Below are 12786 nucleotides of genomic sequence, written 5' to 3' on the forward strand. Positions count from 1 at the left end.
AATCTGGCACTAAAAGGGCATAAGAAAACTATGAATATTAGTGCTTGCTAATAGTGATGCCTTTTGCTCATATTTAAGGTTAGGGCTTTTCAAAAATTTTGATAATTTTAAACCTTATTTTAAACTAAAAAATGAAACTTATATATACTTATGTTTTCCTAATTTTAAACCTTAACACATAACTCATCTTGCAACACTTATTGATTTTTTTTTTTCAGTCGATCTGGTGGAAAAATGCATAAAAACAAGAGCTAGCTATATGTAGAGACCAGAATATCATAGAGACTTGAGACCTGTAAGTAACCACCCAGAACATCTTAAAGGTCCAATCACATTATCAAAATTTTGTATAAAAATTAGTATAAAATTCTAGTTTGTTCCATGGTTGATAAGTGAGGTTTTAATTAGAAATGCACAAGATATAACAGTAATTCTAAATCAATAAGTCAACATTTGCTTATAAGTATATATATTGTTGCTTTTAACTGTTCTGTGAGCATGGAGTTTCATGTGTTGATTTCATGTGTCACAGTACATGCACATTCTAATCTGCAACCTTCATTGTCATCATTCTGGGAATTGAAATAAAAAGATATCCTGACACGAGGACATTAGCATTTAATAAACTGCTAATAAAAACCGGAAGTTGGTACAGGAATAGCCCTAATCTGGCAAACTTCCCTAAGTAGCTTTAAATGGAATTAAGTTATTGTGATATGCATCTGTACTTAAGGCATATTAGATTAATCTTTACTTAAATTGTTGTTATTTTGTTTTTAGACATTGTGTCACTGGAAAAGGTTGACCATGGCTCATTTAAAGAATAAAGTTTGATGTAGTGTTATCCAAAGTTGCCATCTAGTCCTCATTGAAGCATCAAACATCTTATTTAGCTGGTTTACGTAAAAAAAAAAAAAAAAAAAACTTCAAATGTCTCAGTGGTTGAAGTTTATACTGTCATTTAAATTCATAATATTCACTTTATTATTCTATCCATCAAAAGAAAAAAGATACATATACTGCCTCAAAGCCTGATTAGGCAGGATTTCAGGTTTAATTATTGAGGCCTTATTAGACTCAATTTATAAAGAAAGGACTATAGAATATGAGCTGACATTATATAATGCCATTTGACTCTCATACTACAATCAAATACTGATACAGGGCACATAGTTTATTTCAGTCCAAAAACAGGATATGGGACTGTGTTGGGTGCCAGTGTTGGTGTGTGTGAGGGTAAGTCAGTGCTGCTCTGGCAGTCACTTTAGTATAAACACACACACTCTCTGTCTCTCTCTCTCTCTCTCTCTCTCTCTCTCTCTCACACACACACACACACACACACACACACACACTCTCTCACTCTCTCTCTCTCTCTCTCACACACACACACACACACACACACACACACACTCTCTCACTCTCTCTCTCTCTCTCAATTCAATTCAATTCAATTGAGATTTATTGGCATGACTGTGGGATGGCACAATGTTGCCAAAGCAATAAACATGTAACAAGTTATACAGGTATAGATTAAAAAAAAAACACATACATATTGTATATATGTTAACTCTCTCTGTCTCTCTCTCTTTCTCTCTCTCTCTCTCTCTCTCTCTCTCAAGATTCAAGATTCAGATAGCTTTATTGGCATGGTGAAAGAGATCTTTACATTGCCAAAGCATTAATAACACTGTACAGTAAAAATAAATAAATAAAATAATAATAATGAAGAAAAAAATCTAGCAATAAAATAGCAATAAAAAACAAAAATTGCAATCTTATAATATTTATAGAAGTATCTCTAGGCATATAGTGAGTGTGCTGGTAGTTCTGTCTCGCTGGAGGCTCTTTCGTAGTGACAGGACCTCACATACCTGGCCGCCAGGTTTGAGCATGCTGGGCTTTCTCCTAGCAGGTATGGGAGTTTGTCCATATTTGGTTTCTGATGGAAGTCTTTGTGGTGAGTTGTGAAATGGGAATAGAAAGTGTCCCTAATTTGTGCATATTTAGGGCAGGATGTCAGAAAGTGCAGTTCTGTTTCCACTTCATTTCCTGTGCAGTTGGGACACAGCCGGTCTTCCTTTGGTAGCCAGGTCTGCCTGTCTCTATGGTGAGATTGTGTTCACTAAGTCTGTACATGCTCAGGACTTTTCTCAGTTTAGGGTCGCTCACTGTACTCAGGTATCCTGCCGATTCATATTCTCTATTTAGGGCCAAATAGCATTCAAATTTACTTTGTAGGGCTGTTGCATCTGTCCAATGTTTTAGGTATTTTTCTTTTTGTGTTTTGATTATTTGGTTTGGTCTGGCTAAGTTTTTATTTTCAGTCAGACATGTTTTGGTTTGTGTGGTCAGCTCTAAGACCAGTTGGCTGAGGGCGTTTCTTTCTGGTGTCAGCTCTTGGTAGTTCAGGGCTTTGTGATGGAGGGTCTATTTATTACTATTTTTTAGGTGGGTATGGAATTGAATGGCCCTTTTTTGAACTGTGATTATAAGTGGGTACAATCCTAATTCTGCTCTGCAGGCATTATTTGGGGGTTTGCTTTCTCTCTCTCTCTCTCTCTCTCTCTCTCTTTCATTCAGATTCAAAGTGTCTATTCATTTCTAATTTTTGCAGTGAATCAAAAAACATATACACACATAAAAAGCAGAACAATCAATCAACATTTTAGAATTCTATGAACAATTTAGAATTCAGTGTGTATGTGCGTGAGTCTGCGTGCTTGTGTGTTTATGTGAGTGTGTGTGAGCGCATTACTGATTAGTCGAATTCCTCTTTTTGTGACAGGCATCAATGTATCTTGCAATGTATTCAACAAATGTTGAATTTGTGTTTTATTGTTTAATTTTATGAAGTTAGGGCAAAGTATTTCACATTTTGGATAAAATGTCTTTCTGATTTCCTCATAGTTAGGGAAGCTGGTGAGGAAGTGTTGCTCTGTTTCCACTTCTCCCTGGTCACAGTACGGGCAGATGTGGCTCTCTCTGGGCAGCCAGTTATCTCTGTATTTGCACATCTCTACAGTCAGCATGTTATTCCTGAGTCTGTACCTCGTCATTCTTCTTATTTCTTGTTAACTTCTTGTTCTCTCTCTCTCTCTCACACACACACACACACACACACACACTCACACACACACACACACATACATACACACACACACACACACACACACACACACACACAGTCTGAATTGCAGTATTGCAATGTGAACTTATCCTCTCTAATATTCTCTTTTATCTGACAGAGAAGCTGATGGGTGCATTACTGTTCATACTGATACTGATGGGAGAGATGCCAACACACACCATTTACTGCCATCTTCTCCCCCTTTTTCTTGTTATAGGAAGGAGAGTTATGAAAATGTGGTGTGGTTGAAGATTCAATTAGAAGGAGGTCATTATTACATCTGTCTCTATGTCTTTTTAGATTTCTGTCAGGTGGAGTTGCGTCTCTTGGCTCATCTGTCAGCTGACCCACAGCTACTGAGAATCTTTCAGAACCCTGAAGCAGATGCATTCACCATGCTGGCGGCCCAGTGGTGGGTACACACACCATAAGAGTGTCACACCATATACACACAGTATGACTGTCACTATCCCAACACCATATACAGAACACATATTTGCTTTTTTTCTCTCATTTTGATTATTATAATAATCATTATTATAATGTTCATACTTTGGGTAATAGGTTTAGGAGGTCACAGAGAGTCAAGCAAAAAGTGTTTAAAGAATGCTAGATGTTCCATTTGTCTCACACATGAAGGGTAATAAACAGGCTGACAAGAGGGCAAAGAGTCCTGCAGTACCAGTCTGTGTGTTTCACCCTGCGGCTGTGTGCAGTGAACCAGACAGAGAGCAAGACAGAGAAGAAATTGAGAGAGATGAGAACCGATCAGTCTGATGCTCACATCTCCACGGTTACCGTAGCACACGGTGACAGGCCTGTCCAGACAAAGTGTGATGTGATTGCTGACATGGTCCCTGTGTGTGTGTGTGTGTGTGTGTGTGTGTGTGTGTGTGTGTGTGTGTGTGTGTGAGGATATGTGCCCCCACACTGTAACTCACTCAGGATTTCTGTTAGCGTATTCCTTCTTTTATGTATGTGTGTTGCTTACCACAAAGAGCTGAGATTTTGATATTATAAAGTCTGAGTGCTGACCCAACACTAGCTGCTGCTCTAATGCAGTAAGACATCTGCTGGCAGCCTCTGATTTCCTGTCACAAACACTGATGCCTCCAGCATACCAGCACTGCTGGCACTTTCATTACATAAATGTCTCTGTCTATGTTTCTGTCTTTAGGAAGGGTGTGAGTGAGGACAGAGTGAGTTTGGAGGACAGAGAGCATGCCAAACGTATCGTTTACTCTGTGGTTTATGGAGCTGGTAAGAACTATGTTACCCATAATGCATGCACACCATTACTTCAATCTATAGGAAGTACAGAACGGTTCAGTATTCATAATTTATTTTTCATTGCACCTCTTGTCTTTAAAAGTGCTGTAAGCAATTTATGCTTTTTTGCTAACTTCGACCACACACCTTCTCTTCAGTGGCTGTTGCAAGCAGTCTTGTGAAGTCCTGCATGCTGCCATCTTTGCTCATGGGCACTCCCTTGAGCCATAAATACCATGTTACTAATTACTATTGAGCTGCAAGAAAATCACACCCTGACAGCACTGATAGCACTAAAGAACGTGCACAGTCTCAAGCTCATTACTAGCAACACTTCTCTGGAAGCATAAGATGTAAATTCGAAAGCAGCAGACGAGGAAATAATTACATTTCAAGCAATGTGAAGATGAATAGATGATGACAGGAATTTTATTTTTGAATGAACTATTCTAACGTTCATTGTTTGGAATCGATAAATTTTTTAAAATGTTTTTTATGCTCACCAGGGCTGCATTTATTTGATCAAAAATACAGTAAAACAGTAATATTGTGAAATATTATTACAGTTAAAAATAACTTTTCTATTTTAGTAATTTTTTTCAGGATTCTTTGAGTGAAAAGTTTGAAAGAACATCGAAGAACACATTTATTTGAAATAGAAATCTTTTGTAATTTTTTGTCTTTACTGTCACTTTTGTTCAGTTTAAACCCAAAAATGAAAATTCTGTCATTAATTACTCACCCTCATGTCATTCCACACCCGCAAGACCTTCGTTCATCTTTGAAACACAAATTAAGATATTTTTGGTGAAATCCGAGAGGTATATGACTCGTCCATAGACAGCGACGAGAATACTTTTTGTGTGCAAAAACAAAACAAAAATAACAACTTCATTCAACAGTATCTTTTCTTCTTTGTCATTCTCATACTTTGTTTACATCCAGCACTTCCAGGTTCTACGTCAGAACGCCGACTCATTAGAACGCCGACTCATCATTATTTGACGCTTCTGCGTCAGCATCACACACATGCGTCATGGTGCTCATGTGTGCAGCTTTGGCCAATACTGTGCTGGCATTCGGAAGTAAACACGGAAGCGCTGCACTGTGCTTACTGCGTCACCTGCATAAGGATAATGACAGTGAAGAGAAAATGTTGAATAAAGTCATTATTTTTGTTTTTGCTTTTGTTTATTTGTTTTTGCGCACAAAAAGTATTCTCGTCGCTTCATAAAATTAAGTTTGAACCACTGCAGTCACGTCGACTGTTTTAACGATGTCTTTTAACAATGTCTTTCTGGACCTTGAAAGTGTTGATTTTATTGCTGTCTATGGACGAGTCATATACCTCTTGGATTTCATCAAAAATATCTTCATTTGTGTTGCGAAGATGAACGAAGGTCTTATGGGTGTGGAACAACATGAGGGTGAGTAATTAGCGACAGAAATTTCATTTTTGGGTGACCTGACCGTTTAATGCATGCATCTTTGCAAACGAAAGTTTCTTTAAAAAAAAAAAAAAAATCTTATTGACCCCAGACATTTGAATGGTAGTGTACATTTAAAAAAAAAAAAAAAAACTTGAAAGATTTTTAATTTGGAAGCTTGAAACTTTAAATGAGAAATAGCATAAAGGATTTGGGGGGTGGGGGGGGGATTTAATGGAGTAAAACACAATTCACTTAAATAAACTGTATTTTGTCAGACAGGAATGATTGTGGCATAGGCAAAGCAGAGGTACATAAATTGATTTTTTTTTTTTTTTTTTTTTTTTTTTTTTTTAGAATAAAAGAGATAGACATTGATATGGATAGGAAGAAATATAGAGAAAAGTTGTGACCCAGACTAAAGGGCTTTGCTCTAGAAGTCAAGTGCAGAGAGCTTATTGTTCATAGTGGTTGCTAAGAGAGATCTCCTAGAATGTGGCTTCCATGACTACAACCTAGAGAAGAATCTTATTATGTGTGTATGGAGGGGAGAGAGGGACTAAAGGAGGTGTCACTGTTCCACTTTACTTTAACTGGGTCAGCTTGAACCTATCTGTTTTTTTCTCTCGTTTATATTTTTTAGTCCAGCGTCTCACAAGTGCCTCACCAAAAAGTGTTTGTGAACGTTAAATTGCTGAATACAGAAAAAAGCTCTTATTGCACTCTTACAAAAGCACAAGGCTTGATGAGACAGAGTGAAACATAGTCATTTCTACCATACTGTCATCTCAGGAAAACCGAGAAACAGACAGCTTGAGGACGGAAATATTGAGTGACTGAGTGCTTGTAGAAAGTGAGTGAGAGAAGAGGGGGTGAGAGCGCCACAGTGTCAGCATATGTTGATAATCTTGCAGAAAGCGACGGATTGCCATGGTTACCGAATACTAAAAGGAGGTGTAGCATAGAAGACAATCAAACAGACACACTCATAGGCGAGGGGGAGGGGTGCACACACACACTCAACTGGGTCAGAATATAAGAGGCTAACTATTGAGTATCCCAGAGAGAAGGATGATTTAGATGTGGAGAGGTTGCAGTAATTAGGCATAAGGAGGGGCACTAGAGAGCAAATGATCTCAACTAGTGAGAATGCACAGCGATACACACTCTTCATCACTTCTTTGTGCCTCTTGCCATCTTCATCTCCCTGCTCACATGCTTGATATATTCATCTCTCTCCTTCTGTCTAGAAATAATCTCAATTACAGGCAGACAGAAGGTCAGATGAAAATGAGCCTGAGTCTCGCTTGTATATGAACTCTGTCCTACTTTATTCAACAGGTCACTGTGCGTAAAGCAAGTAGTATGGATTTCAACCATGTCATGCGGCTAGTTGTTACTGTAGTTGGACTGATGACAAATTCTTTGCATTTTGATTGGTTGGAGTAATGCAAGTAGCTACCCTACTTCTGATGATACAGTGTTTCTTAGGTGTTTATTAGTGCTGCTTGTTAAGCATCACTGTTATTATTAACACTATAATTAGGGTTAGAGATCTGAACCAACCATTAGACCTGAGTATTGAACTATGGCACAGCTTATTTGTGCTGCAGGCATGATGATACCTTAAATTCTGTGGATCATCAGGCTTACAATTTTTGCCTGGTGGATAATAAAATCTCATAGACTTACACTGCTGTACAAAAGTTTGGGGTCAGTAAGATTTTTTTAGTGTTTTTGAAAGAAGCTGCAATATGTTTGATTAAAAAAACAAAAAAAAAAACAGTAATATTGTAAAATATGAATACAATTTTAAATAACTTGTCTATTTTAATATGTTTTGAAAATTAATTTACAACTGTGCAAAGCTGAATTTTCAGCATCATTACTCCAGTCTTCAGTGTCACGTGACCCTTCAGAAATCATAGAAAGTTTAAAAGAACAACATTTATTTGAAACAGAAATATTTTGTAACATTATAAATGTCTTTTTTGATCAATTTAATGCGTCCTTGCTAAATAAAAGTATTTTTATATTGTATTTAAAAAAAAAATAATAATAATAATAATCTTATTGACCCCAAAACTTTTGAACTGTAGTGTACAAGTTATATCACATATTACACAATATCAGTAGAGGTCAGTGCTCTCATGTTTTTTGTGTTACATTTGTTGTCATGGTAGTTGTCGTCATAGCAACATCAGGAGAGTGGGTTTAACCTTTTTTCTCACCAATCATTCTGTGCCTGTTCTCACCTCATTTTGTCTTTTTTTGTCTCACCTTGAACTGTTTTAAGCTTGGAATATTTCTGCTCTCATGCTATTGTCCACTGACTCACTCTCCCTCTTTCTTGCATGCATCATCGCACACAGGAAGAGAGCGGTTATCTGGTATTCTGGGTGTGAGTGCAGAGGAGGCCAGCCGTTTTCAGGACTCTTTTCTACAGACGTACAGAGAGGTGCCGGCCTTTATCCAGCACACCATTCAGCACTGCCACAAACACGGTGTGTGATAAATGGAGATTAGAACTGAAAAAACTAGACAGAGCAGCACAGCATCTGACACTTACTTATAAAACTCACTTACTTCACAGTTCAGTGTGGTTAGAGCTGCCGTTAGGACACATTTTCACAGATATTACACACATCATGGTTTTTATGCCACTGTGTGAACTTCACACAAAGTCACTCACACTCATTCTTCCACTCCGCTTACTGTGTCTCACAGTTAAGTTTGCTGCTGCCATTATATTCTATATATATGTTCATCTGTGTTGCTTAAAAAAATCCAGAAGCCAGTTTACTGGCCATATTTACTATTATTATAAAATATGAAATTTAAATATTTGGTGTGCTGTATTGGCATAAGAAATGATAATACATTGTATGCCAATGCAGAATAGAAAAAAATGCAAGGCAGTTAAATAGAAGGTAGCATAATATTAGTTAAGTATGAATGATTAAAAGCTAAAAATAATGATACAGTAGTAATGGCATACAACTTGGTAAGAGAAAGCCAGTGTTAGATTTGTAACTACATCTTCGTCAGGCAATATCAGATTGAGTCTGATATACAGAGTTATCTTACTACTGTGAACAGTACAGTGAAACAGTGCTTTTGTGTTTACTTCATCTAAACTGGTTACTAGTAACAACCAATGGAGTATTTTAACTAAGAGTATTTTAACTGGCAATGGAATAAATAATGATTTCTTTCACATCTTGTCCTTGAAAGAAATATCAGCTAAATTTTGAAGGAGAGTCAGATATTATGGGAACTAGAAGATAAAGCATTCTCTCTTACCAATTAAAAATTACTGAGACTCTGACAGCTATCAAACATTTCATAGATTTCACTGAATTGTCTTCAATCAGAAAATCAGTCAGAATCATTCAAAACATATATTTATTATTATTGTTCCTGGTCTAATGGCTAATGATCATTTAGTGGATGCTGTAGATTCACAAATAGGTTAGAAAATTAGTGAAGCATTCATTTTTCAGAGTTAAGACCCGTTCACACCAAGAACGATAAATATGTAATTCTAAAAACTCTATCTAAATATCAAGGAATAGCAGAGTCCACAACACAACTATAACGATAACAGCACCGAGAAATTATTTATTTGGAATAACTTTCATAACCAATTTATCCAGCTGATGAGAAGAATCAGAATCCATCCTGCTTTTAAAGAACTTGAGCATTTAAAGCGGCAGATGACAAAACTGCAGCACTCTTATAATAAACAGAACAATATTGAGTATTAGTGTGCACGGTATATATAGTTATCGTTATAGTTATCGTTCTTGGTGTGAATGGGCCTTTACTCATCAAACAGGCTCCTCAGAATGTGAAACTGAAGTTCCAGGACTGAAAGTTCAAGCCAGTGCACTCATTACACAATCAATACTGGAAGTATTGACATGCCTGCACAGCAACAAAACACCTGCTATCATTTTGCTGGGGAATTTATCAGGTTTTGAGAGAGAGGAAAGAGATTCAAGAAAATGAAATGGAGAAAGGCTGTAAAGACTGAGCATTCTCTCTCAGTAATCTGTTCTAGAACAGGGTGTTCCAGTAAGAGTGTGATAGCATCTAATCTTCTGTTCAGGGAGACTTTCTGTGCTGTCTTTTGATTTAGAGAGTTGCTTTTATGTAGCTTAATGTCAGAGAGACAAGACTGATACAGGACCTTTCTCAGAGGTGAAAAGTAGAATTACATATTACATGCTGATGCATGCTTTGAGGGCCTGAACTACAGTGTCCCCAAAAAGTATTTGGAACTTATTATGTCATCATTTACTCACACCCATGTTGTTCCAAACCTGTGTCTTTCTTCTGTCGAACATGAAAGAAGATATTTTGAGAAATGACTAAATGTTTGTCCATGTAATGGAAGTCAGTGGTCACCAAAATAGTTTGGTTACCAACATTATTCAAAATATCTTTTTTTGTGATTAGCATGATGACAGAATTTTAATTTTGGGTGAACTGTCCCTTTAAGCTACACAAAAATGTATGCGTGTCATTGCATGAACAAAATATCAAACCAAATGACATTTATTTTCAAAGAAATGTAACACATTCTGCTTGTCAAATAGTATGGTAGTTAATCTGACCTGATAGGATGCCCATCTGAATTTGAGGGTAGTTGATGTCATACATCCTCTAAAATGGTCACCAGTTAGTTAAAGGTGCAATGTGTAAAATTTGGGAGGATCTATTGACAAAAAAGCAATATAATATACATAACTATGTTTTCAGTGGTACATAAAGACCTTACATAATGAACCGTTATGTTTTTATTACCTTAGAATGAGCCATTTATATCTACATACACCGCGGGTCCCCCTCCATGTTAAGTCGCCATTATGCGCCGGCAGCAGCCCTAAACGGACAAACACACTACAGAGCGCGTTTCATCACTATGTTGTTGTTGTTCTAAATCGTTGGTGTTTTTAGAGGCAGCTTGTATCGTCACCACGTTGAATATGCACGAAGCAGTAGTAGTAATCGTCTGGTTTATTAGAAGCAGAGACCATTCTTTGTTAGAAGTAAGAAGAAACCTCATTGCTTCACACAAGCTACTCTCTGCTCTCTCAGACGATGACATGTCGGCCAGACGGCCACCGTAGCTTCTCCGAAAGGGAGGGTTGCAAGGGGTGTGCGCCGTTAGTTGCAGTTCGCAACCTCACCGCTAGATGCTGCTAAAATTTACACACTGCACCTTTAAAACTGCAAATATTGTTTTTGTTATATATTAGTTTATATTTTATTTAATGCAATGAAATTGATTTAATTTTAATTTTAAAAATACTGTCTTAAAGGGATAGTTTTCAAAGCCTGTACGACTGACTTTCTTTTAAGAAACACAAAATATTTTATTTATTTATTTATTTTTAATTTTATTTTATATTTTTTTCGGCCATAAAATTGCTGGTTGTTTTGGACCCTACTTAATTTTCTTTGTATGGACAAAATGGTTAAAACATTCTTGAAAAATGTCTTTTGTGTTAAGTAGAGAGAAGAAAGTCAAACAGGTTTGGAATGATGTGAGGTTGAGTAAAGTCGAATACCCAGAAACAACACACATGCTCATAATCCTCAATAGCAGAGAAACACAGTAGCACATTCCAGTGATGTGTCATTAGTGTTGTCTGTACATATGACACACCCACACTGAGCCACACACATTCCTGAATACTGTTACACATATACATGCAGTGGTCTCTCTTTGTGCCCCATAACTCCTGGCGTCTCTGTGCTTCTGGGAAAAAGATTTTCCAAATGAGTCCACCGGCTGACCTCACTCTTTTCCAACAGGGGTTTATGCGTAAAGCTTTACCTATTGTCTGCCTTACCCCGGAATGCACTGGCATGAGTGATTCGTAAAGAGTCTGTGTGTGAATGAGTGACTGAGTATAATAAGGCTGAAAGAGTGTATAAGTTGTTGTGTATGTTCTTTCTTATTGATGCCTTAGGTTTTGTGAAGTCCATAATGGGAAGGCGCCGTCCCCTCCCTCACATTCACTCTGCTGACTGGAGCCTTCGAAACCAAGCAGAGAGACAGGCCGTCAACTTTGTACTACAGGGTATTGTGTGTGTTTCTACTTGTGTTTGTAATGTTTGTCGCATTTGTTATCATCACAATGACTTTGTGTGACCCTTCAGGCTCAGCTGCAGACCTAGTCAAAATGGCCATGATCAAAATCTGCTCCCAAGTGTCTTCTGCCTCTTACACTGCCAGGTACATCCATCCGTTCATCCGTCCAGTTTTCCACTCCCTCCCTCTCTTATAATCCCATGTGTGTCTTACATTTTGTATTAGGGAAATGTAGTAACATTTTACATCAAAGTTGAATTAGTTAATAGGATTGTTCCCCCTAAAAACTGCTGTCATTTACTCACCATCAAGTTGTTCCAGACCTGTATGACTTTCTTCTGTGGAACATAAAAAAATATACTCTGAAGAATGTTTGGTAACCAAACCACTCTGGTGACCAATGACCTCCATTGTGTGAATGAAACAAACACTAAGAAATACTGTATCTTTTATGTTCCACAGAAGACAGAAAGTCATACAGGTTTAGAACGACATGAAGGTTTGTAAATAATGGCAGAATTTTCCCTTTTTTTGTGAACTATCCCTTTAATGCATTAGGCATCATTTACTAACAATGAACAACAATTTTGCAGCATTTCTTAATCTAGGTTTATGCTAATTTATACATATGCTAATACATTTTTAAGATTACATGTTTATAAATTATATATTTTTTTTCTTTCTTCTCCATGGGTATTTTTACTTTCTCTTTCTACATATCCCTCAATTATTCTCTTTTTCTCTCTTAGTCTGTGAATCACTCAACTTGCAGTGCAGCTCTATTTATTACAGTCATTTATCTTTGTTAGCATCTCCTCGCCCCTCCCTCCAAGTCTCTTTCTATTCCTCTCAGTGAG

General features: G+C 37.1%; 1 protein-coding gene across 1 annotated transcript in view; it reads left to right on the forward strand.

Annotated features, from left to right (window-relative positions):
* LOC127515583 (DNA polymerase nu-like) overlaps nucleotides 1–12786 on the forward strand; it is a 48106-nt gene that overhangs the window by 31174 nt on the left and 4146 nt on the right. The window contains exons 8-11 of the mRNA XM_051899407.1: nucleotides 3431–3542; nucleotides 4308–4390; nucleotides 11808–11918; nucleotides 11998–12073. Coding sequence (XP_051755367.1) covers nucleotides 3431–3542; nucleotides 4308–4390; nucleotides 11808–11918; nucleotides 11998–12073 — 382 coding nt within the window. The remainder of the gene's footprint in view (nucleotides 1–3430; nucleotides 3543–4307; nucleotides 4391–11807; nucleotides 11919–11997; nucleotides 12074–12786) is intronic.

Source organism: Ctenopharyngodon idella, chromosome 7 (genome assembly GCF_019924925.1).
Source record: "Ctenopharyngodon idella isolate HZGC_01 chromosome 7, HZGC01, whole genome shotgun sequence".
Lineage (NCBI taxonomy): Eukaryota > Metazoa > Chordata > Actinopteri > Cypriniformes > Xenocyprididae > Ctenopharyngodon > Ctenopharyngodon idella.